Source organism: Nothobranchius furzeri, chromosome 11, assembly GCF_043380555.1.
Source record: "Nothobranchius furzeri strain GRZ-AD chromosome 11, NfurGRZ-RIMD1, whole genome shotgun sequence".
In the NCBI taxonomy this organism is placed as follows: domain Eukaryota; kingdom Metazoa; phylum Chordata; class Actinopteri; order Cyprinodontiformes; family Nothobranchiidae; genus Nothobranchius; species Nothobranchius furzeri.
This window is the reverse complement of record NC_091751.1, coordinates 45,400,202-45,423,919: the sequence shown is the minus strand read 5'-3', so window position 1 is coordinate 45,423,919 and position 23,718 is coordinate 45,400,202. Positions and strand designations below refer to the sequence as shown.

The 23,718-nt window shown below is 43.9% G+C and overlaps 1 protein-coding gene across 1 annotated transcript; it reads right to left on the bottom strand.

Moving 5' to 3' along the window:
- Positions 1-1,819: 1,819 nt before the first annotated feature.
- On the bottom strand, positions 1,820-11,493 carry cplx4c (complexin 4c). Its single transcript, XM_015956353.3, has 3 exons — positions 11,167-11,493; positions 2,857-2,944; positions 1,820-2,176 (listed from the first exon to the last, which is right to left on the bottom strand). Exons 1-3 carry the CDS (start codon positions 11,328-11,330, stop codon positions 1,955-1,957), a joined length of 474 nt encoding a protein of 157 aa, XP_015811839.1. The 5' UTR covers positions 11,331-11,493; the 3' UTR covers positions 1,820-1,954.
- Positions 11,494-23,718: the final 12,225 nt, after the last annotated feature.

The window sequence follows — 23,718 nt, the reverse complement described above, 5'->3', positions numbered from 1 at the left end:
GGTCAATAATAATCAGGTGACTGATCTGTGAAATCACAATGTTATGATTTATGTGTTTAATGAATAACAGAACTTTGGGCTAACTGAGCTAGACATCCTGATTCACATAAGATAAACACATGACACAATGTTCACTCATCCAATCAGAACTTCCTTTCTGATGAGTGACAGAGCTCTGTGGTGTTTAGTTAATCTGTCCACTCCGATTCGCTAAGAATCATAAACAACTAAGCTTAATAAAACAGAACAACGCCATTTTAATTCAGTTTTTCAACGTAGTTCAACTTGGTTCAATGCAGTTCCAACCAAGTACTCGACCAGCTCTCAAATCCATCTGATGTCCATTATCGCTAAGTGAAGTACAGACTGGCCAGCTGTATTTTCTACTTTTAAGCTGAGAACTGTCAAGCTGGAAAATTCTGTTGTTTTATCAACAAGACGACGGTTCCTTCAGAATAAAAGCTGAACTGTCTCTACGTGACGCTGGAAACCTGCCGTTGTACCGGGAGACGATCCTTAGACTGGTTTGTCGTGCTGCCGACGCTGTTTCACCAGTTCCAGCACAAGGAGGGTCCGAGAACCTGGCATCCGGATCTAACACGGAAGTCTCCGCACGGTACGTAGATCGGCATAGATCGCGTCTCATGTCTTCCTCCTGAAGTCCATCGTCGGTCAGTTAGGGCAAACAACATCTCGCACTCAGACTCGCCTCCACCAGATGGAGATTCTGAACTGACACACACACACCAACACTTCAGCATTCATCTGCATCCATCATTAGAGAGTTAGCCCTGGTGATTGTTTCAAATAATTATATAATAAATATTCTTAAATGTCCCATCTCTCTCTCTCTTCTTGTCTCTAATTCAATACAAAATGTTTGAATAAAATTCCCTGTAGTAAAAACAACCTCTTGTGATTCTAAGGGCCCGGTCCAAAGATTAATGATCCAGCTCAGGTGTGGATCAGTGATATCTCTGGACCTTAATAAAAGTGTAAGAATATACCAACTATATTCCGCTACAATAGTTTTTAGAGCCGCCTATTTGCTTCTAATTCACCATTAGCATTGTTAGCTCGACGTTAGCCTCTAGACTACTTTACCTGTTATTAGAGTAAAACAGAAAGATGTAGTGGCTTCTTAGGGGTACAAGAAATAACTTTTGGGTCGTTCTTGTTTCTGGCTTAGGTTCTTGAAACAACTCTGGAACTTTTTGATGATAGTCTGTCATTGATAGTCGAACTACAAATGCCAGTACCACAGCGTTAGCTTGCAGGAAACACGGTCACCTCTCACTCAATAGTAGTAAACATTAGCTGCATCCCTCTCTTCTTTTATATTGAAAGGAAAAAAAATGACAACCCCCAGCTGCCTCACAATACGTTTTTTTCTGTATAATCTTCCTTCCAACATGTTTGAGATCTTATACTGTTTTGCGACTATTTCTCTGTAGAATTCTTACTTAATTCTTACATATTGCACCATCAACATCATTAAAAAAATTGGTTAAAAAGCTGACTCCACTGCAGCGTGTTCAGCTTCTCAAATTATAAAAATATTGTTTCATATTTAAAATAAATTTCCAATAAACAATGTTGCAAATGATGTGGTCTTTTTCAACTCTTAATTTAGCTCAAAATTGTTTGTAGAAAAACTGATTGATCCATTTGCTAAACCTGCTTTATTCTTTATTACCCAAATGGTTCAAGTAAATCTTATCAGTGAGTCTCACATAAAGACAATTTTTTGATAGGATTTATTTATTTATTTTATTTTATTTATTTCAATAGAGAATACAGTGAAATAAAACAGCAGATGTAAAAATAAAATAAATGATTAGAAATTATACCAAGCATTCAAAAGTGTTTCTAAAACAAATAGGAGAAAAAAATTGATGACTGTGAAAAGTCAAAATAAAATATGTTTATCTGGACGTCAGTGTAAATTTCTGTATCACATAAGTGAACACTTGTCCTCTGCCGTCTGTTTAAACTCTGTCATTGTGCTCTGAGCCTTGGTTTTCAGTGTGTCCAGATCCATGCTATGAAGCTTATTGATGAATGAGTTGTTTGTCTCTTCCTCCTCCTCCTCATCTTCATCCACCATTTTTGCCAACTCCTCCGGCAGGTCAACGTCATCACCAGCCATCTGAACTGCTGCACTGTCTTGAGCACTCTGTTCAGAAATAAAGATAAAGTGTTGTAAAAGCAGAAAGGAAAATTAGGATCTGGAGATGGTTATTTGTGCACTTGTTATATTAATTGTTGGCAAAAAAAGTAACCAATTGAATTTAACCAACTGATGATATTTTTTTTAATATAACTTGTGTAAGAAAAGTGCAATTTAGTGTTATTACTTTGGCAGCAATTATTTTGTAATTCAAATAGATTACTCTTTCTGCATGGCATTTGTCGTGGTTCTTGTCTTCCATAATTCAAAGAAACAGCAGGTTTATATGTGATTTTTAAGAAGGCTTTTGAGAATACATGTTTCTGTGCATTCAAACCAGCTCTACAACTGCGTTATATGTGATTGATGAAAAGGAAATCTGGTTTATGCTTTTTATTACTCAAAATCTCAGACAATCCACTGACCTTTAGCTATATTGCTAAATTCTAATGTAGAGTCATCCACATGCAGAAATGTGTGCACCTCTGCCAAATCCTGCTCTAATTTAAATATTCAAATGACATTTTATAAAATAAAATAAAAAGTATGCTACCCTTTCCTTCATCCCTAGATCAGCCCAAAGGGTCGTAACAAGTAGAGTTGTTGCTTCGTCAAACTTAGACCACCTTTTCTCCGTTTGTGAAAACGTATGTTTTTTGGACAAATAGAGATGAAAGTTTTCTCACATCTGGCAGACGATATTTATCTCTGAGTGCGATTCTTAGATTTGCCCTCTCAGCCTTCTTTGTGGCAAAGTCCTTGTCTCGCTGGATCCTAGAGAAACACAGAAAGTAGTAAGACAATAAATTATGGAAACTATGAGGCCCACTGAGTGTGTGTGTTTGTGCACACATCCCAAAAACCCCTCCATCCACCCATCTATGCATTCTCTTCCGCTTATTCGGGGTTGGGTCACAGGGGCAGTAGCCTAAGACTTCCATCTCCCCAGCCACTTGGGCCAGCTCCTCCAGGGGAATCCCAAGGTGTTCCCTGGCCACAGACACAGTCCCTCCAGAGTGTCCCAGGTCTTCCTTTAGGCCTCCTCTCAGTTGGACGTGCCCAGAAAACCTCACTATGGAGGCATCGTAACCAGATGCCCGAGGCCACCTCAACTGGCCCCTCTCCATGTGGAGGAGGAGCAGATCTACTCCGAGCTCCTCCTAGATAACCAAGCTTCTCACCCTATCTCTAAGGGAGAGCCCAGACACCCTGTGGAGAAATTCAATGATTTTGGCCGCTTGTGTCTGCCATCTCATTCTTTTGATCACTACCCAAAGCTCGTGTCCATAGGTGAGGGCTGGAACATGGACTGACCGGTAACTCGAGACACCCCAAACCCCTCCAAAAAATGTTTTTTTCACTTCTCAAGGTGACCTTTAGATTTGCACACCTGCCATCAGCTTTTTCCCCAGAGTCATGTAAAATAGACGTGTTGCAGCATAAGGATGGTGAATTAAAAGGTTAAAGGGCAGACAAACCAGGTGGCTTGGAGTAAAGCCTTTTTTGGAGATCAGTATCTCATCAGCAGCAGCATTACCATGTTACAATGATGTTAACAAGGAAAGGCGATTCACACCAGATACGGCTCAGTAGACTCAATTAGATTATTCTATAACATTATCTTGTTAATCTTATCAGCCAAACACATTGATTGGTTCTTCTGTCTCTGTCTTCTGTGCACCACCCTCTCTGTTGTTATGATACAGATCATAATATGTGCTTTTATCATTTTTCATTTTATTCTGAAAGCAACAAAGGGAAATACAAATTTAACAGAGCTTTTGCAGTTATTTTCATATTGGCCTGAGGAGGACGCTGTGACTGTGGAGAAAACAAATATGCAAATAACTGGATTTACTGAACAGATGTCACAGTGATAATGTGAAAAATTAATTCCTACTTCTAAGTGGTTGCAGGTTTTCTGGCTTTAAAGATATCTATTTAGTGAAAAATAATAATTATTTAGATTAATTCATTGTGGAGTGTTAAAAAAATAACAGGGTAATATAATTTTGGAAAAGCAAAGCAAACAAGATCCCACACACCAAAAGACATTGCATTGCACTGATATCATGTTGTTATTATTATTATTATTATTATTATTATCATCATCATCATCATCATCATCATTGTTACAGTTTTTCTCAATTGCTAAAACACAAAAGCCAATCCTCTAAACCAAATGACCAGTTGTCTAAACACATTTACTATATCTAGCCATCATTTTCCAACATCATAAACACATTTCACATGAAGACACAATACACAAAACACAATCCTCCGTTCTCATAAATCTAAACACATTTTTCCTTGCTAAAACACAAGTTGCAAAAGAACTCTGCTCATATTCTCAAATGAAAGCTCATGTGATGCCAAATGCTTGCCACAGTCAGCACTAATTGAACACAGTGAACACACCTGTCGTCATTCATTACACACACCGACTCAAAATTGAAGACACTTGTTGCTAATGCTGTGATCACATCTCCTCACCTTCCTAGAGGAGCTGAAAGACATCCTCCTGGACCGCCAACAACACCATCCTGGGCCCGCACATCACATTTTTGTGAAAATTTGGGACAATGTCCGCTTCCACAGAACAAACCAAATCAGAGAGTGGTTCACCACCAACAGTGACCACTTTTTAAACGTCTGTCTGCCAACCTACTCCCCTTTCCTGAACCCTATAGAGGAGTTCTTCTCATCGTGGAGATGGAAGGTGTATGACAGACAACCATACACTAGAGAGGACCTCCTAAGGGCAATGGAGCTGGCCTGTGGTGACATCCCAGTGGAGGCCTTACAAGGATGGATTCGCCATTCCAGGGCGTTTTTCCCGCAGTGCCTGGCAAGAGACAATATAGCTTGCGATGTGGATGAGGTGATGTGGCCCGATGCAGCTCAGCGACATGATGCCGCACAGTGATTGTGGTGCGTGTGTGTGTGTGTGTGTTTGTGTGTGTTGTGAATAAAGTAAATTAAAAAAATTTCACAGCCTGCTCATGTTTCCAAGAGTACTGTTCTGTGCAATAGATTCTGTTTTTGCATTGAGTTGTGTTTTAGTAGTGTACATGCAGAATTTTCTATAGATTTATACTCTTCATATGAAACTCACAAATCTAAATGCCTAATCCTCTGCAGAGATCTAAGAAGATCCGTAACTGTAAAGTTTCTAAAAATGGGCAAATTGGCAGTTATGAAACAAAGAACCTTCTCACAAATTGAGCATTGTGTTTTCAATTGTTTTGCTGTAGTGTGTAATGATGTGTATGGTGTTTACATTTTTGAAAGCTTCAAGCTGCTCTTTCGGTGCAAGTTTGAGTTTTGAAGTGAGAAGGTGTGGTTGTGTTTATGTAGTGTTAGAAAAGAGTGTTGTGTTTGTGGGGATCACGGAGGAAACGTTTGTGAAATGTGTTTTAGCAATTGAGAAAAACTGTATTATGTGATGTCCATTAACTCATTACTTCCCAACATTTTTCAGAAGTTGTTGCAGATTTTGCACAAACTGATGAGTGGTAACACGTATGAAAAATTATTTTAAAATTAAATAGAATATTTTAGAATTTATTTCCTTATTGGCTTGCTTTAAAATCCCCTCTATCATTCTCGATGATCCTCCAAACAACTGATTTGGAACTGTTAATATTTAAAACCCAATACAATTACAAAGGAGCCAGCTTTTTGTTTTCATGATGCTTTATTATGAAGAAATACTTAGAAAAATGAGCGATCAGCAGAAATGTATTTACCGATCACCAGCACATTGGAGCAGCCAAGGGAGCCTTGGGTGTCATGACTCGGGGTGAGTACTCCTCTCAAACATTCCAGCTTTGAGTTGTGTTTCAGGAGAGGGAGGCTTCCAGCTGTGGCAGATTAACAATCAGCGTTACCAGCTACTTAAGGAGTGGGAGAACACACCTTGACGCGGGATGATTACTACAACTTGGTAGTTTTCCAGCCTTCCAGTGATCTAGTGTTTTTGTGACTTTTGGGATTTATTGATTTTTGTAATTTTGTGTTGCTCTCGACTGCCTCAGGATTTTGGATCATCACTGGTGCAGAAACATCTCTGGATTCTGTTACTCACCTGGATACTCACCTTCTACATAAACCTTCCGGACTCAGCGCTCTGGTGTTCTCCTCCATCCGCTCCGCTCACCTGCTCTCCACACGCTCCCTCTCCTGGATCTACTCACCTGGACACACCCGACTCTAGATCTGCCCTTCCATATACCTCCACCAACCAAATTACCTGTAAGTCTTTTCTCTGCACCTTACCAGTTAAGACTTACCTCTCAGGACTCACCTTTATCTGCTCTCCCCTTCCTCAGACGCTGCGCTCCGTTCTCCCAACCACCGCTGGAATTTCCAGTGCACCTTATGTTCTCGTTATATAAATTAACTTTTATCTGGGGTGCTGAGATCCCCTTCATCATCTGGACTAATCATAAAAATCTGGTCTACCTCAGAGAGGCTAAAAGACTCAACCCACGACAATACAGGTGGCCCCTTTTCTTTTCTCGCTTTAATTTTCAGATATACCGACCCGGATCCAAGAACACCAAGCCAGATGCTCTCTCGAGGCAATACGCTCCTGACCAAGAGACTGAACTCTCCACGATCCTGCCCCCTGCGTGTGTGGTGGGAGGAGTAACATGGGAAATCCGAGACCAGGTGTTGGAGGCCCAGAGAACCGATCCAGGTCCAGGTAGGGGATCCCCTGGCAGACTTTAGGTTCCGCAGGCGGTGAGAGGCAAGGTTATTCATTGGGCACATACCGGCAGATTTTCACTCCATCCCGAAGTTGGACGAAAAATAGCACTCATCAGACGTACGTTCTGGTGGCCTTCCATGTACAGGGATATCAACAACTATATTTCTGGTTGTCACATTTGTGCTCAGCAGAAGGGAGGCCACCAGGCTCAAGCAGGACTTCTGAACCCACTACCGATCCCCTCTCGACCATGGTCTCATGTGGCTCTGGATTTTGTATGTGGTCTGCCGAATTCTCAGGGGTTTAACACCATACTTACCATTGTAGACAGATTCTCTAAAGCCTGCCATCTCATTCCCTTAAAGTCTCTCCCTTCATCTACAGTCACAGCCAGACTACTGATCAAACATGTTTTCCATTTGTACGGTATCCCGGAGGAGATTTTGTCGGATCGAGGACCCCAGTTTATTTCCAGAGTCTGGAGAGAGTTCGCAGAGGCTCTGGGGGCTCGAGTCGCTCTAACATCTGGACACCATCCTCAGACAAATGGCCAATGCGAGCAGATGAATCAAGAACTCGGGGCAATGTTATGTTGTTTATGTTCCGCTCATCCATCGTCTTGGAGTTCACACCTCGCTTGGATCGAATACGCACACAATTCCCATGTCTCTACCGCAACAGGTCAGTCCCCTTTTGAGTCCTTCTTGGGTTATCAACCTTCCCTGTTCCCTCCACAGTCTCCAGCCCTTTCCACAGATCCTTCGGGGGGCCAAACGGGCTTGGGCCTCCACCCGGGCGGCCTTGGACGGAACTGCTGAAAACAACAAGCGGTTGGCTGATCACCGGCGGCGTCCAGCTCCAGATTACGTTCCTGGTCAGGAGGTCTGGCTTTCCTCTAAGGATAACCCCCTGAAAGCAACCAACCGCAATCTGTCACCCAGGTTTCTGGGTCCTGTCAAGATCCTGGATATCCCCACTCCCTCCACAGTCCGGCTGGACCTTCCTCACTCACTCAAGGTCTACCCAGTGTTCCACGTATCCTTGGTGAAACCAGTGACCACGAGTCATCTCTGCCCCACACCTGCTCCTCCTCCACCGGCAAGGTTCTACAAGGGGGGGTCTTGTTTATTCTGTCCGCCGGATTTTGGACTCCGACCTCGTGGCCGGGGCACCCAGTTTCTCATTGACTGGGAGGGGTACGATCCTGAGGAACGCTCCTGGGTTCCGCGTCCCTTTATTGAGGATCCGTCCCTTATCAGGGACTTTGAGGCGGCATCTGCCGGGACGCCAGGAGGCATCCGTTGGGGGGGGGGGGGGGGGGTACTGTCATGACTCGGGGTGAGTACTTCTCTCAAACATTCCAGCTTTGAGTTGTGTTTCAGGAGAGGGAGGCTTCCAGCTGTGGCAGATTAACAATCAGCGTTACCAGCTACTTAAGGAGTGGGAGAACACACCTTGACGCGGGATGATTACTACAACTTGGTAGTTTTCCAGCCTTCCAGTGATCTAGTGTTTTTGTGACTCTTGTGACTTTTGGGATTTATTGATTTTTGTAATTTTGTGTTGCTCTCGACTGCCTCAGGATTTTGGATCATCACTGGTGCAGAAACATCTCTGGATTCTGTCACTCACCTGGATACTCACCTTCTACATAAACCTTCCAGACTCAGCGCTCTGGTGTTCTCCTCCACTCACCTGCTCTCCACACGCTCCCTCTCTTGGACCTGAACCTGGACCTACTCACCTGGACACACCCCGACTCTAGATCTGCCCTTCCCTATACCTCCACCTACCAAATTCCCTGTAAGTCTTTTCTCTGCACCTCTCAGGACTCACCTTTATCTGCTCTCCCCCTCCTCAGACGCTGCGCTCCGTTCTCCCAACCACCGCTGGAATTTCCAGTGCGCCTTATGTTCTCGTTATATAAATAAACTTTCATCATTTTGTTTAAAACCCGTGAGTTGTGTTGTGATTCTGCCTGTCCTGGGTTAAGCGCCTTCCCCAGACCATGACATTGGGATATTCTTACATCTCTGTTCGCTGTTTGCTACCCAGGAGTGGAGGCTGTGTGGGAGCTGGCCGTCTGGTAGAGGTCTGGGTGGTGGTTTGCTTTACCCTGCGTTGAGCGGGGTTGTCTGGTCATCATTGCCCCATAAAACAAAACCACCCATCTCCTGGGTCTGGGACTGGTTGCATTATCTGGGCAGCAGTACCTGGACCAGAGGGTGTGGTGTGTGTATGAGGAGGTTGAGTGGGTGTTGTGAGAGTATGTGGTTGTTTATGTATGTGTCTGTTTATCTGTCAGGTTGTGTCTTGGCACCCCGGAACATTAGGTCTATCCTTTCCCTGACACTTCCCTTGCCGGTGGGTGGTGCCTCTGTCTAGCAGCTAGACAGATCCCATCAGCTAGATTCTAGCTGATGGGATCTGGGCCCTTGAGCTCTGTCAGGCCAGGGTCTGGGCACCCTGAGGTCTCAGACCAGCGAGATCTGAGCTGGATCCACCCTGGTGTGAGCGACTGCAGCCTAATTCCTCTTTCTGTTGGGGGAAAAATGTATTCTTGTTCCTCTTAATGATTCTTTTCTCTCCCCTCTTCTTTCTCTTCTTCCTCCTTTCTTTCATTTTCTTCTCAGTGTGTCCACGAGGATGAAAAATAAACCAAAAGCAATTATTTAATTTTTATATCAGGTGGGGCATCACAGCTGTAGCTGTAATGCTCCATCTGTGAGAGGAAAACTGTAAGGTTTGTTTTTAGCACTCTGACATAAATTCTGATCACTTCACAGGACAAAAAGCGGATCTGACGTGAGAATATTTACTTTTTGAGCTCATCATTACAAAAAATAATGTTACTTTTTTAAAAATTGGGACACCGTATCAGTGGGAAGTGCAGCTTAACCTACGAGTATCACTATAATCGATGCGGAGCATCATAAACTGATTTAAGCTGACCTCCTGAATTCACACTGACCTCTTTAGCGACTTTGAACTGACGTCATTTGTGTTATTAGCCCAGTTCTTTCAGTCTACCTGCAATAATGTCATTATAAGTGTTATACGGTAGTTTCCGTGTTGGGAGATTTGACTTGTGTCTATTTAAGGGTGGTCTACTTTAACCCTGCTCTAATAAGATTAGCTTCCATGAGAGCTGAAGCTTGGCACAAGCACTCAGTAAGTTGGTGTCTTGGCCAGGACTGTACTCTATTACCTCGTTCGCCTCTGCTGCCTTACTGTGAAAGAAAAAAAGTTGGGCATAAGTTCTGCCTTGCCTTACCTTACCTTACCTTACCTTACCTTACCTCACCTCAGTATCAGACAGCCCAGAGACATTTCTAAAACGTGCAGATTGTTTTAGTATTGTTTGATGAACAGACTCAGCCTCTTTGTGTTTAGAGCACATTTGGTGCATTGAACTGACCACCAGATACATCAACGTGATGGTGCAAAGCCTTAAATAACCAAATCTATTCATCATAAAGTCAGAGCCTTATATGTGAAGGTGGACCACCCTTTTGAATTAGAATTTTCAGAGTCAGCATTTTTAACCAATGGTCTACAGTGGAGTTATTGAACAACCTGCAAGTTTATTCATTCACCTAAGTCTAACCGCCAATCAGTTGCAGACTCACTCACTCAAAAAGAACTTTTTAAATGTATTTATTTATTGTATTTTACTGACTGACTTAAATTCACCAGACAAAGTAGGAAAGTCTACATAAGGTCACATTTTCTCATTAGCAGTAAAACCTTTACCTAATTGTAGATAATGGAGACTTCAGCCTTAGATGACATTGTAAGATGATTAAATAATTATTGTTTTAAAGCGCTCTGGCTAGGAGACGTGTTTAATGGTGGCTTCTGGCCTGACGCGTTATTGGACACAAGCTTAACCTGGTTCTGTAAACCTTCCTGTAAACCTGGCTCACATCCGTTGATGTCACAACAGCTTCATGCGTTAAGTCAGTCTAATTCAGACATAAACAAACCAAATGCCTGTTATTGCATTTATCTTTTATGCATCCCTTGCTCAGAGGAATGCCACATTTCACAAAGCATCATATCAGAGGAATAAAAGCAAATGTGGACAACATTATAAAAGTATAGATGCATGGAATTAACAGATTTTCTGTATTTTACAACATTAATGAACATAAAATACACATTTTACAGCCATCCAATAATATTACATTACACATAAAACCTTAATTACTTTTTGCTGTCACAGTCATTATTATTTAGCCCAGCTATTAACATGTAATGCGAGGCATCATTGCTTACTCACTTTTCCTCCACCAGTTGCTTTTGGTATTCCTCAAACTCCTCCCTGGACATGCCTTTGGACTCAGCCGTTGCCTTCCCATCCGCTCCCGCATTTCTGGAATCTTCACCTCCTCCGGAAAAACTCTTCAACTTACTACTCAGCATTTGATTCATGAGAAATGCCATGGTGGACTCGAAATGTTTTCTAATCTAGAGCAACGTGAGTAGCTAGTGAGGTTGATAAGAGGTTAAAAAAAATATATCAAGTTGAACCAAAAGTTATTAGCTGCTCAATGTACAAACATTCCCATTTAAACCTCACCTATTGTGTCATGATCATCAGACTGTATCAATAACTCGTGGCTGGAGTAAACCCCTAAAGAGCTTAGCTCATAACAGACAGGCTGCAGATAATGAAGAGTGTTTACCTTGTCAACTAGATGCTGCAGGATAGGCCCACTGGATAAACCAACACACACTAATAACAGATGTTTATTGAATTATTAAGATCAGATCAAAGTTTGAAAGTATAAATAAACCCACAGTGCATTTGGCACACATAATTTCACAGCTAAAACAAGTAAGTGGTAACAAAAAATAATTAGCTCTACATCTTTATGTTGAACAGAATTGTAATAAGGAGTTCTAAGAAGCTGCATTTTCCTGTGATTCAGCATTACCGTTTTGATATCCTCCTCCTTGAACCGTCACCTTATTGTGGTGGAGGAGTTTGAGTGCCAGGGGCGGCGTTAGGTCCGGCTACATGGGCTGAAGACCTGGATGTTTAGTGAAAAGCCCCGGATCTCAAACGCGGAAGTAACATGCAGTACCAAAGTCCAACAGAGAGGGCGCAGCTGGCAGTAGTTTGTATACAACCTGCCTGAGCCTCCACCACTGAAGAAGAAGCCCTTCAGCAGCCAGCTTCTTCTGCAGTCTTGCCTGAAACGCATGAGTGAAGATGGACATAAGGACGTTTTTTAGACAAAAAGGATGACAGAACCCCAGCTTTGATGAGACTGGTGTTGACTCAGGTTTGTGAGTCTTATTTGAAAATATTTGTTGTGCTGCTGGTTTGCCTAAAGTTAGCTTACTATCAGGTAAAGTTGATGGAGAAAGAAAGGGAATATTTACTATCATCTCACACTAAACACTAACAGGAACAATACTCTGCCCTGAATATGCTTAATATGTAGCTTCAGATTAAAAATTATGTGGTACAAGACATATATATGATGTTGACTAGTGCGTGTCACGTGTGTGTGTGTGTGCGCACGCACGTGCATGCGTGTGTGTGTGTGTGTGTGTGTGTGTGTGTGTTAAGCCCCGGATGTTCTTCAGTCCTTAATCCGCCCCTGTTGAGTGCCCTAATGATCCTAGGAGCTATGTTGTCTGGGGCACTTTGTGCTCCTGGTAGGGTTTCCCATGACAAATTGGTCTAAGGTGAAGGGTGAGACAAAGAACGGATCAGAGGATCTTTCATGGATGTACAATCGAAGAGACGGAGTACCTGGCCCGGAGGGTTACCGAGGTCCCACCCTGTAGCCAGGCCTGGGGTTGGGGCCCGTGAGCGAGCGCCTGGTGGCTGGGCTTTCGCCCATGGGGCCCTGCCAGGCACAGCCCGAACCGGATACATGGGCTCATCCAACTGTGGACCCACCACTCGTAGGAGGAACATGAAGGGTCCGGTGCAGTGTGGATTGGGTTGCAGACCGAGGCGGGAGCCTTGGCGGTCCGATCCCCGGACAAGGAAACTGGTTTTTGGGACATGGAACGTCATCTCGCTGGCAGGGAAGGAGCATGAGCTTGTGGCAGAGGTTGAGCAGTACCAGCTAGAAATAGTCAGACTCACCTCAACTCATAGCATTGGCTCTGGAACCCAAGTCCTTGAGAGGGGTTGGACACTCTCCTTTGCTGGAGTTGCTCCGGGTGAGAGGCGAAAGGCTGGGGTTGGCTTTTTGCTAGCCCCAAGACTCTCTGCCTGTGTGTTGGAGTTTACCCCGGGGACGAGAGGGTAGCTTCCCTGCGCCTTCGGGTCAGGGAATGGGCCTGACTGTTGTTTGTGCTTATGGGCCAAATATCAGTTGAGAGTACCCACCCTTTTTGGAGTCCCTGGGACGAGTGCTAGATAGTGCTCCATCAGGGGACTTCATTGTCCTGCTGGGGGACTTCAATGCTCACGTGGGCAATGACAGCATGACCTGGAGGGGTGTGATTGGGAGGAACGGCCCACCTGATCTGAACTCGAGTGGTGTTTTGTTATTGGACTTCTGTGCAAGCCACAGTTTGGCCATAACGAACACCATGTTCGAACATAAGGATGCCCATCGGTACACTTGGTTCCAGAGCAGCCTAGGTCGCAGGTCAATGATAGACTTTGTAGTCGTATCATCTGACCTGCAGCCGTGTGTTTTGGACACCCGGGTGGAGAGGAGCAGAGCTGTCAACTGATCACCACCTGGTGGTGAGTTGTATCAGATGGCAGGGGAAGATGCTGCGTAGACCTGGTAGACCCAAATGCATAGTGAGGGTCTGCTGGGAATGCCTGGCAGAAGAACCTGTCAAGATGGTCTTCAACTCCCACCTCCGGCAGAGCTTTGACCGTGTCCCGAGAGCAGTGGGGGACATTGACTCAGAGTGGGCCTTGTTCCATTCTGCGATTATTGAGGTGGCTATTGCTAGCTGTGGTCGTGAGGTGGCCGGTGCCATTCGTGGTGGCAACCCCCCGTACCTGCCGGTGGACACTAGAGGTTCAGGGAGCCGTCAGGCTGAAGAAGGAGGCCTACAGGGCGTGGCTGGTCTGTGGGTTTTCGGAGGCAGCAGACAGGTACCGGATAGCCAAGCGGGGTGCAGCAGTGGCAGTTGCCGAGGCAAAATCTCGGGCGTGGGAGGAGTTTGGTGAGGCCATGGAGAAAGACTATCGATTGGCTCCAAAGAGGTTCTGGCAAACTGTCCGGCGCCTCAGGAGAGGAAGGCAGCAACTCGCTCACACTGTTTACAGTGGGGATGGGGAGCTGCTGACGTCAACTGGGGCTATAGTTGGACGGTGGAAGGAATACTTTGAGGAGCTCCTCAATCCCACCTACGCGCATTCCAAGGAGGAACCAGAGCCGCGAGACCTGGGGATGGACTGTCCAATCTCGGGGGCAGAAGTTGCTGAGGTAGTCAAACAACTACACAGCGGCGGAGCCCCGGGGGTGGATGAGATTCTTCCTGGGTATCTCAAGGCTATGGATGTTGTAGGGCTGTCGTGGTTGACACGTCTCTGCAACATTGCGTGGTCATCAGGGGCAGTTTCCTGTGGAGTGGCAGACTGGGATGGTGGTCCCCATCTTTAAGAAGGGTGACCTGAGGGTGTGTTCCAACTATAGGGGGATCACACTCCTCAGCCTCCCTGGAAAGGTCTACTCCAAGGTACTGGAGAGGAGGGTCCGATCGATAGTTCAATCTCAGATTGAGGAGGAGCAATGTGGTTTTCGTCCTGGCAGTGGAACTGTGGACCAGCTATATACCTGTGGACCTTCAGCTCTTGCTGGGTAGGTTCGCGGTGTGAAGCGGCTGGGATGAGGCTCAGCACCTCCAAATCTGAGACCATGGTTCTCAACGGGAAAAGGGTGGCTTGCCAACTCCGGGTCGGGAGAGAGGTCCTACCTCAAGTGGAGGATTTTAAGTATATCGGGTCTTGTTCATGAGTGAGGGTAGGAGGGATTGGGAGATTGACAGGCGGATTGGTTCGGCGTCTGCAGTGATGCGGACGCTGAGCCGATCTGTCGTGGTGAAGAGGGAGCTGAGCCAGAAAGCCAGGCTCTCGATTTACCGGTCGATCTACGTCCCAATCCTCACCTATGGTCATGAGCTTTGGATAATGACCAAAAGAACGAGATCGCGGATACAAGCGGCCGAAATGAGTTTCCTCTGTAGGGTGGCTGGGCTCAGCCTTAGAGATAGGGTGAGGGGCTCGGACGTTCAGGAGGGACTTGGAGTAGAACCGCTGCTCCTCCGGATCGAAAGGAGTCAGTTGAGGTGGTTTGGACATCTGGTCAGGATGCCTCCTGGACGCCTCCCTGGGGAGGTGTTTCGGGCTTGTCCTGCCGGCAGGAGGCCCCCGGGTCGACCCAGGACACATTGGAGAAGTTACATCTCCAATCTGGTCCGGGAACGCCTTGGGGTCCTGCCGGAGGAGCTGGTGGAGAAGGCCGGGGAGAGGACGGTCTGGAGCTCCCTAGTTGGGATGCTGCCCCTGCAACCCGGACCCGGATAAGCGGAGAAAGACGAGAGAAGACGAGACGAGACCGTTACAAACCCTAGGTGTTAAGCGTTGTGGCAGGGGGTAACATAAAAACTGAAGCGGAGAAAGGAGGGGTGAGAGTAAATAAAAGGGTTTTATTTCGCAGAATTCAACCCAAAATACACAGTCCTAGACTAGAAAAGTACAAAATGGATGTACTTAAACAAAACACCCGAAGGAGAAACTGGAGATAACTCAAAACACCTGGGACAAACGGTCCCGGGGAAGAAAACACGATAATAACTATAGATCTAGAAACGAAAAACAAAGAGCCGGAACTAACTAAAAACCAAATCTCGACGGCTATCAATATTATTACAAACACAACTTAAAGCGAGCTATAAAGCTGAAAACGAAAACAAAGGGCCTCACTGGGGCAGAATCAAACAGATCTTCCAAACGAACCAAGGATACTATTTACTGTTAGCTGAAGTCAAACCAAGTCAATCCGAATCACAAAACCGAGCTAATCAAGGAGAGAAAGACAGAGGTTTAATCTGTGGTTCTCCCGCTGAGAAACTGAAACAGGAATCTTTTAAGAGCGTCTCATCAGCGGTAGATTGTCCGCAGCTGATGCAGCGTGGGCGGGCCGAGGCGGAGGCCAGCCTGATGGAGGAGCTGTCCAAGGTCCTGAACAGCAGAGAGGGAACAGGACTGGGCCATTCAAGGTGCGGGAGCCCAGGATCTGTAACAGAGACGTTTTGATATCTTCAACTTTATTCATAAAACAACTTCCTACCCCCAATCAAGGGGACCCAAGGTGCTGAACAAAGTGTTAGGAAACAACTAAAACACAAAAAAACCGCTGTATAAAAAAATGCAGAAATACAACATTTAAAAGGCAGTAAAAGATTTAAAAAGCCATAAGAATGTGTCCCTGTGTGTGCTGATTTGCTCTAAACCAGGGGTCGGCAACCTGTTCCCATCAAAGAGCCATTATTACCCATTTCCCAAAGTAAAGAAAACACTGGGAGCCACAGCAGCCGCGGCGTTGTGGGCGGGGCCTACCCTCAGACAGCAGAGAGCTCTTTAACCAATCACAACAGGTGACAGCAGCCAGTACCGGTTGCTCGTGTACATCAAAGTTATCTTTCACAAGATGATATTCAATAAAACGATTTATATAAAATGGATCCAGAAGTTGTAGCCCGTCTCTGCCTACAATATTTTGATATTTTTCACCCTGTTGATGGTTTTACTGAGCAGGTGCCACTTTTGTCATACGTTTCTTTTTAAAACATGTTTAGACTGTTCAGAATACAAATCCAGGCTCTGTCACGTTTGATTGTTGTAATTAAACTTTGTAGGTGGGAAAGGTCAGAAAAGGATCCGATCAATTTGTTTTTCCCCTCATTTACAGTGACTGTTATAACGGCGCAGTGCGCCTGGCTCTGGTGTTAATCAAGTTAAATTATATCTCTTTGCAACAATTTTCACACGAAAACCAAACAGTTAAAAGCAGGGCTTGTGCTGACCGGATAGATCCCGTATTTGACTGTTTATTTTGACGGAGAAAGAATAGAAAGAATTACCCCGACGCATGCAGACGAACTGACATTTTATTTGTTTCGCACATCGCAGATGTAGCTAAATCACTCAAGAAAAGATTCCCTTCTGAACATCTGAGCTGGACACTGCTCAGCGCAGCTCGCTGTCAGCACGTACGTACGGTGCACAGCGAGCTGAAGATGTGGAGAGGGGCTTGGAGTGCGTCGCAGAACCAGAGCGCATGCGGGAAGATTTGTCCGACTGAAGCGAGCGTTTTCCAAACCCTGTCTCTCAGAGAGACTTGTCACTTAGAAAATGTTCCCTGATTATGAAACTTTGGCTGAATAGCGCTTGTTCCTGTCTCCAATGTGGCGACACATCCAGGAGCCTGTCTGAGGAGAAGTCCAGAATCTCACTTCCTCTTCAGCTCAGAAAGCGCTTATATGATTACGCACAAGCGTGACGCGTCAACCCGGTCTCACAGTAAGACTGGGTTGGAACTGTTCAGGTTTACGCAGACAATCTTTACATTTAGAATTGGCATACAGATGTAAAATTAATGCAGTAAAATATAAAGCATTTTATTTAAATATCCATTCATTATTTTACAAGCACAGAGAGCCACATCAGATGGATGGAAGAGCCGCGGGTTGCCGACCCCTGCTCTAAACCAATGTACATTCTTTTACTATGTGAAGAAAAAAACTATTGTCTCATTTCCTGGTAAAATGGTCTGCATCTTCCCATTTTCATTACTAGTGTGCTGTAATGGTGGCTTCGGTCTTACAACTGATGATGGAAAGAACTTAGAATTAAGTTACGGTATTTAATTAGAAAAAGGATTTTTGTGTAGAAACCTTAAAGATCCCTAAAAAGGACCTTTAGCTAATCCAGTAAAACACATTATGTTTCTCCTACCACACCTGGTTTTAATTACCTGATCATCACATCAGGCTGTATTTAACTTCAACAGGAGCATGTTGACCAATTCATTTGAACATGGTGTGCCATAGCAAGGATGCTAAGTTGAATTAAGGCCTAGTCCACACGTAGCCGTTTTTTTTAAACGAATATTCGCCCCTCCAAAAACTTGCATCCACACCACCTCGTTTTAAAAAAAACTCTGTCCACACGTACCCGTATAAATATGTTATTAAGGACATGCCAGACCTGTAGGCGGCAGTACTTCCCCCGTTCTTAATCTCGTCCTTCGTCTGTGGTCTTCCACAAGGAGCAGTAATTCTGCTTGCAAAAACAAACAAGCAAAAAGCGCTTGGACAATTGATAAAGCGAGCGCAGCTCTGAGGGCATCCATGCTGTCGGCTAGTTTAAACACAGGTTGCACACGTGATGTCAGCATTTTTTTGTCGCGGAAAGTGACGTTGCAGACCTTAAAACTCCGGTTTTGTCCGTCCACACGCAGACACCCAAAACGGAGAAAACACGGATCTTCACTTTGGCCGGAGTCTTTAAAAAACTCCGTTTTCGTGTGGATGACAGGCCAAAACGTAGAAAAATATCTACGTTTTGGCAGATCCCCGGCTACGTGTGGACAAGGCCTAAGCCAAAGGAGGCTGTTGAAACAAACTTCCTGATTTAGCTCCATTCTAAGGCCAAGAATAAAGGAAACCACTTTGGCTGACTTGATTAGTGATATTTAAATCTAATTTAACACACACACACACACACACACACACACACACACACACACACACACACACACACACACACACACACACACACACACACACACACACACACACACACACACACACACACCTAACCCAAATTTTTTACTTTGCTCCCTAAGTTAAACATTAGTCTTTTCACACTTGTTGTGATCTGTTTTCCCTGTACTCATTGTCAGCTTTTCTCTCAGAAACATTGTTCAGTAAAGTAAGTGTAAAGATGGTATTGCCCCTTTGCACCTTCTTCACCTGATCACGTGGGTGGGTCCACCATAAACGATGGCAACAGTGGATTACGAGAGAATTGAGCAGAGAAAAACAGTAGCGACTAGTTCAAGCCCAGGTCACTTGTGGGAGGATTTAGCACACCTAGGTGGGGCTCAGAGAGAGCAATATTTTTATATTAAGAGTTAACAAGCTTACAAGCTGACTCTTATGTTTTCCCTGCTGCTGTTCACCGATGTAAACAAGTAGCAGATTTTGCCAGAATTCACCTCACTGGATTAATAAACAGCGTTTACTTTGCAACAGGTTTAAAAAACCTCGAAAAGTCTGGATCCCTATCAGTTTTTTCACGCTGGTTGGGTGACCAGAACCAGCTGCTATTCTTACGTCGGGGCACATGGATATCTCATAATGACACTCATAATGCTGTATAAAACCATAATTTTCACACACATAATCCTACATTGGAACAATATTGTATAATAGACGATAACGCACATCCTCCATAGTGAAATAGGATTATCAACACCAAATAACTAATATGAACGTATCACGTTTATCATTTCAGGTCCATAAAATCCTGTCAGTCCCTGTCTTCCTCATGAGATATATGAATGTTAATATTACCTGGTAAAATGTGTTTGCTGCAGATCTGAAAATACTTTGAGAACTGCTAGTTTGTTGCAGCTGTTCATCCTCCTCTTCTGTCTCCATCAAAGTTATTAGACAAAAAGACGAGCTGAGTTTATATCTTTTTCTGTTACTGCAGCCAATCATGCAGCAAACTGTTTTCATTTTACTCTGAAAACAACAAAAGAAAAACAAAAAAAGGCTACAAACGGGCTTGTTTAGGACAAGCTTAACATAGTTTGATGTAGATGTGTAGTTCTTCTGACTTCCATTATGGCGAAAGAGACATTACTATGAGTACAATGATGTCAGGTGCAAAGGATCAATATTACTGCCATTTTATATGAATCTGTTAGAAAGAAATTCTGCTTACTGCAACTGATTAGTCTGAAACTGGGCATGAATATTTAAATGTGCAGGAGATTTATAAACTTCATTTAATTGAACTAAACTAAATTTTTTGCCTCGCAGCAAGAAGGTTGCTATGAATCTTGTCTGTGCTGCCTTTCTGAATGGAGTTAGTATGTTGTCTCAATGCATGTGTGGGTTTTCCCTGGGACCCCTGGCTTCCCCCCACAGACTAAAATTATGCATATCAGGTTAAAGGTTGAAAATGAAACACAATCCCTATAGCGACACCTGTTTGTGGAGGTTGTAGTTGCAACAGTAAAACATGTCCATGTCCAGTGACTTATTGTTCATTACTTTTACTTTTTAAATTGTGTATATGTTTGTTAAATTACATATGTAAGCGAGTTACAACCCGCTAGCCACCGAAGATGCAACTACTAAGCAACTAACCAACCACAGATAACTTCTTTGGATCTAAAAAAATAATTTTTTAATTAGTTGACTTACTTTTAAACTTGAAATTTGCTCCCGAAGTAGCTGCCGGCTTCTGATACAGGGGCGGATTAAAGACGGAAGAAGATCCGGGGCTTAACACACACGCGCGCACGCACACACACTCACACGTGACACGCACTAGTCAACATCATATATGTCTTGTACCACATAATTTTTAATCTGAAGCTACATATTAAGCATATTCAGGGCAGAGTGTTGTTCCTGTTAGTGTTTAGTGTGAGATGATAGTAAATATTCCCTTTCTTTCTCCATCAACGTTACCTGATAGTAAGCTAACTTTAGGCAAACCAGCAGCACAACAAATATTTTCAAATAAGACTCACAAACCTGAGTCAACACCAGTATCATCAAAGCTGGGGTTCTGTTGCCGTACTTTTGGTCTAAAAAACATCCTTATGTCCATCTTCACTCATGCATTTCAGGGAGAGTGTAGAAGAAACCAGGCACTGCAGAAGAAGCCAGCTGCTGAAGGGCTTCTTCTTCAGTGGTGGAGGCTCAGGCAGGCTGTATACAAACTACTGCTAGCTGCTCCCTCTCTGTTGGACTTTGGTACTGCATGTTACTTCCACGTTTGAGATCCGGGGCTTTTCATTAAAGATTCGGGGCTTGAGCCCAAGTAGCCGGGCCTAACACCGCCCCTGTTCTGATCTGCCATCCTTTTGAAAATACTGTGGTGTATTCTGGGTAATTTTTGACCAAGGATAGGCTACAAGACACCTCCCGTGTATCCTTCCTCATCTAGCTAAACGGCTAACAAACGGAGAACACACGCCGCGGTAGAACATGAACATTGGAACACGTCTTGGCAGTTCCTGATGATGTATCTCCTAGGCAACCGGGACAGGGCCAAGACATCAAGGCGAGGTTCCTTGGCACTGAGAAACACCCACTCTCCGCTCTCTCTCCTCTGTACAAAAAAAGAAAGCCTTATGTGGGCGGGAGTGAGCCAAGATGGGCGAGGCCATGAATGCAAATTCACAGTGTGACATACTTTTGGGAGCATTTCACCATCTATTTTCTATCAGAAGCTAACGCACAAGATAGGGAGACTTTTTTCATGTTCAGCCTCCATGCAAAATTCAGAGTGGCCAATTATAATCAGAAATAATCATTAAAATTGTTTTTTCAGTTAACCGCACCTTTAATGGATTTAAATTTGATCTTCTTTTGAAAAGGTGACTTATTGGTGGCAGTGTTTATTTAAAAAATACATGAATTGTGTTTTGGATATCTATAAAAACACCTTTTATGTCACAGCAAACCAGTGTTTTGATCTAAACGTACACAGTCACGTGAAAGGGTTTTCATGAGTAAACAAAATAATATCAATGAGCCAGACAACCACATTAAACTCTGCCTGACTAACTTAATTTTATTATTATTATTGCAGTCTAATCGGATGTTCTAAAAGTAAAATGTAGGGCTGACAGAGGCATATTGCCCAGCGCAGACCCGATCTATTTATCCATCTACATCCCTGTTAATGTTGGTCATGTTTGTTTTTCAATCATCAGGGACACCCATTCCATCTTGTTAAATTGACAAACACAATATTTATTATAATAATTGTAGGCAGACAGGAGACAGAACTGGATGGTGATTCTCAGTCATCGAAGGATGGCTGAAGGCTTTCCAGGAACAGGAGATATGGTGTTGTCTCTTCTCTCTCTATTCTGCCAGATAAACTGATAGGTTACAGGTGTGTGAGGACATCCTCATGCTGTCATAACCAGATGACAGGAGTTATCAGGTAATCAGCCAGGCTAATGATGAGATGGAGAAAGAAAACAAATCCAGAACAGTGTACAATAATAAGAACAATAATAATCTGTGGTGTTGCTCACCTTATGTGCTCTTATAGAGTATTAACGTGTGCCTGCCTCATGGTGTAGAGTCCATATTTTGCTGAGTGTCATGCAATAATGCAGGTTATTAGTTAATTTACTTTTGATAGCAAAGAACAAAACATTTAATGTAAAAGTTGTTTACCGTTTGAATCAGCTCACACCTCTCCACCAAGTGCCACATGACCAGAATCAGTCGCCTCCTTCATGATGTCATGATGTAATCTAGCTCCAAGCTCAAAGCAGCAAGACATGTGTAGCAATAAGCTATGAAACAAAAACATAGATGATGTTGTAGGGTTTAGGAAATTGAGTGCTTTAAGAGCTCAATCTATATGTTACCTCTACTTATGACCAATAAGCTACGATACTCTATCTGCATATAGAACATCAACCCTGCTTGGTCTTTACTGTGTTTATCAGAAGATTCTAGGATTCTTTGTATATTAAGGGATTGTACACACTTCGTTTTGATTCAGAAAAGAGTCAGGTTTATAAATGTAAGAATTTATTTTACCAACAATTAAAACATGACATGTTAACTGACATTTTACTGTGATGGATGGAACTAGATATGATGTATGAAACCTATGTAACCTTCTGGATGTAAAAGAATTTGGTTTACGTTAAGCTATGAAGTTGATTATTATCAAAAGCACATCAGATGCTATCTGTGTGTCTACTTCACCTGTTTCGGAGACCCTCTTGGTGGATCTTAAGGTCAGAGAGGTCGGATGACCTCTGGCACCGGAGGGCTGTAGAATACCGTGGCACCGACTCTTCAGTCCAGAGATGTCTCGGGTCACGACAGATGGATGGAACCGCACATCTCTGGTGGACTCTTAAGGAGTCTAAACAATATCAGCTCGTTCTGCAGGAACTGTTTGCTGTATCAGCTTTTATTTAGCAATTACTGAAATGACTTATTATGCTTGGGTATAATAATAATTATTGGTGATAATCCTAATGTGTGTTCAGCAAACCAGAAGGTCATCTTGCACGTTAACCAGCCTCATTCAGAGGGTATCCAGGGTAAAGGGTAAAATCATCTCACATGTCGTTACCTCATGACCAAGCTTTCTGACGCTGAGAGGGCGTGTTCTGAGGGATTTGTTAAAACCGAATCCCGCAGCAAAAAGACCAATTCTTGAACCTGTTACAACCCTTGAGAAATTAGCAGTCCAGGAGGTTAGGGTGTAACACAAAAAATAATGGACGTACCAGAACCCACCAGAGGAAGAGGGTCGGCCGCCCCAGCCTCACTAATCCTTCTGTCACGCCGATAGAATTGCTTCGAATAAACGCACATGTTTCCAGCTGACGCAAAACTCCTTCAGAGTTATTGATTTTGAGATGCTAATAGTTCCACCAGTCGAGTGACCCACGGAGACATCTCAGGACCGATGTGGTCGCACTAAGGTCCTTCTACCAACCTCGTGCCTGGAGGAAACCATCTCCACCTGACATCTCGGATCCAGAAGAAGGTCTCCTGATCTGGGTGAGGTAGACACTTTTGACAGATTGCGTCTGCATGCTGTTTCTTCTAA

Coding starts and splice junctions, on each gene's coding strand:
- cplx4c (XM_015956353.3), bottom strand. CDS start 11,330: ATGGCATTTCTCATGAATCAAATGCTGAGTAGTAAGTTGAAGAGTTTT. Junction 2,945..11,166: donor AAGCAACTGGTGGAGGAAAA/GTGAGTAAGCAA, acceptor GTGTTTCTCTAG/GATCCAGCGAGACAAGGACT. Junction 2,177..2,856: donor ATAAATATCGTCTGCCAGAT/GTGAGAAAACTT, acceptor ATTTCTGAACAG/AGTGCTCAAGACAGTGCAGC.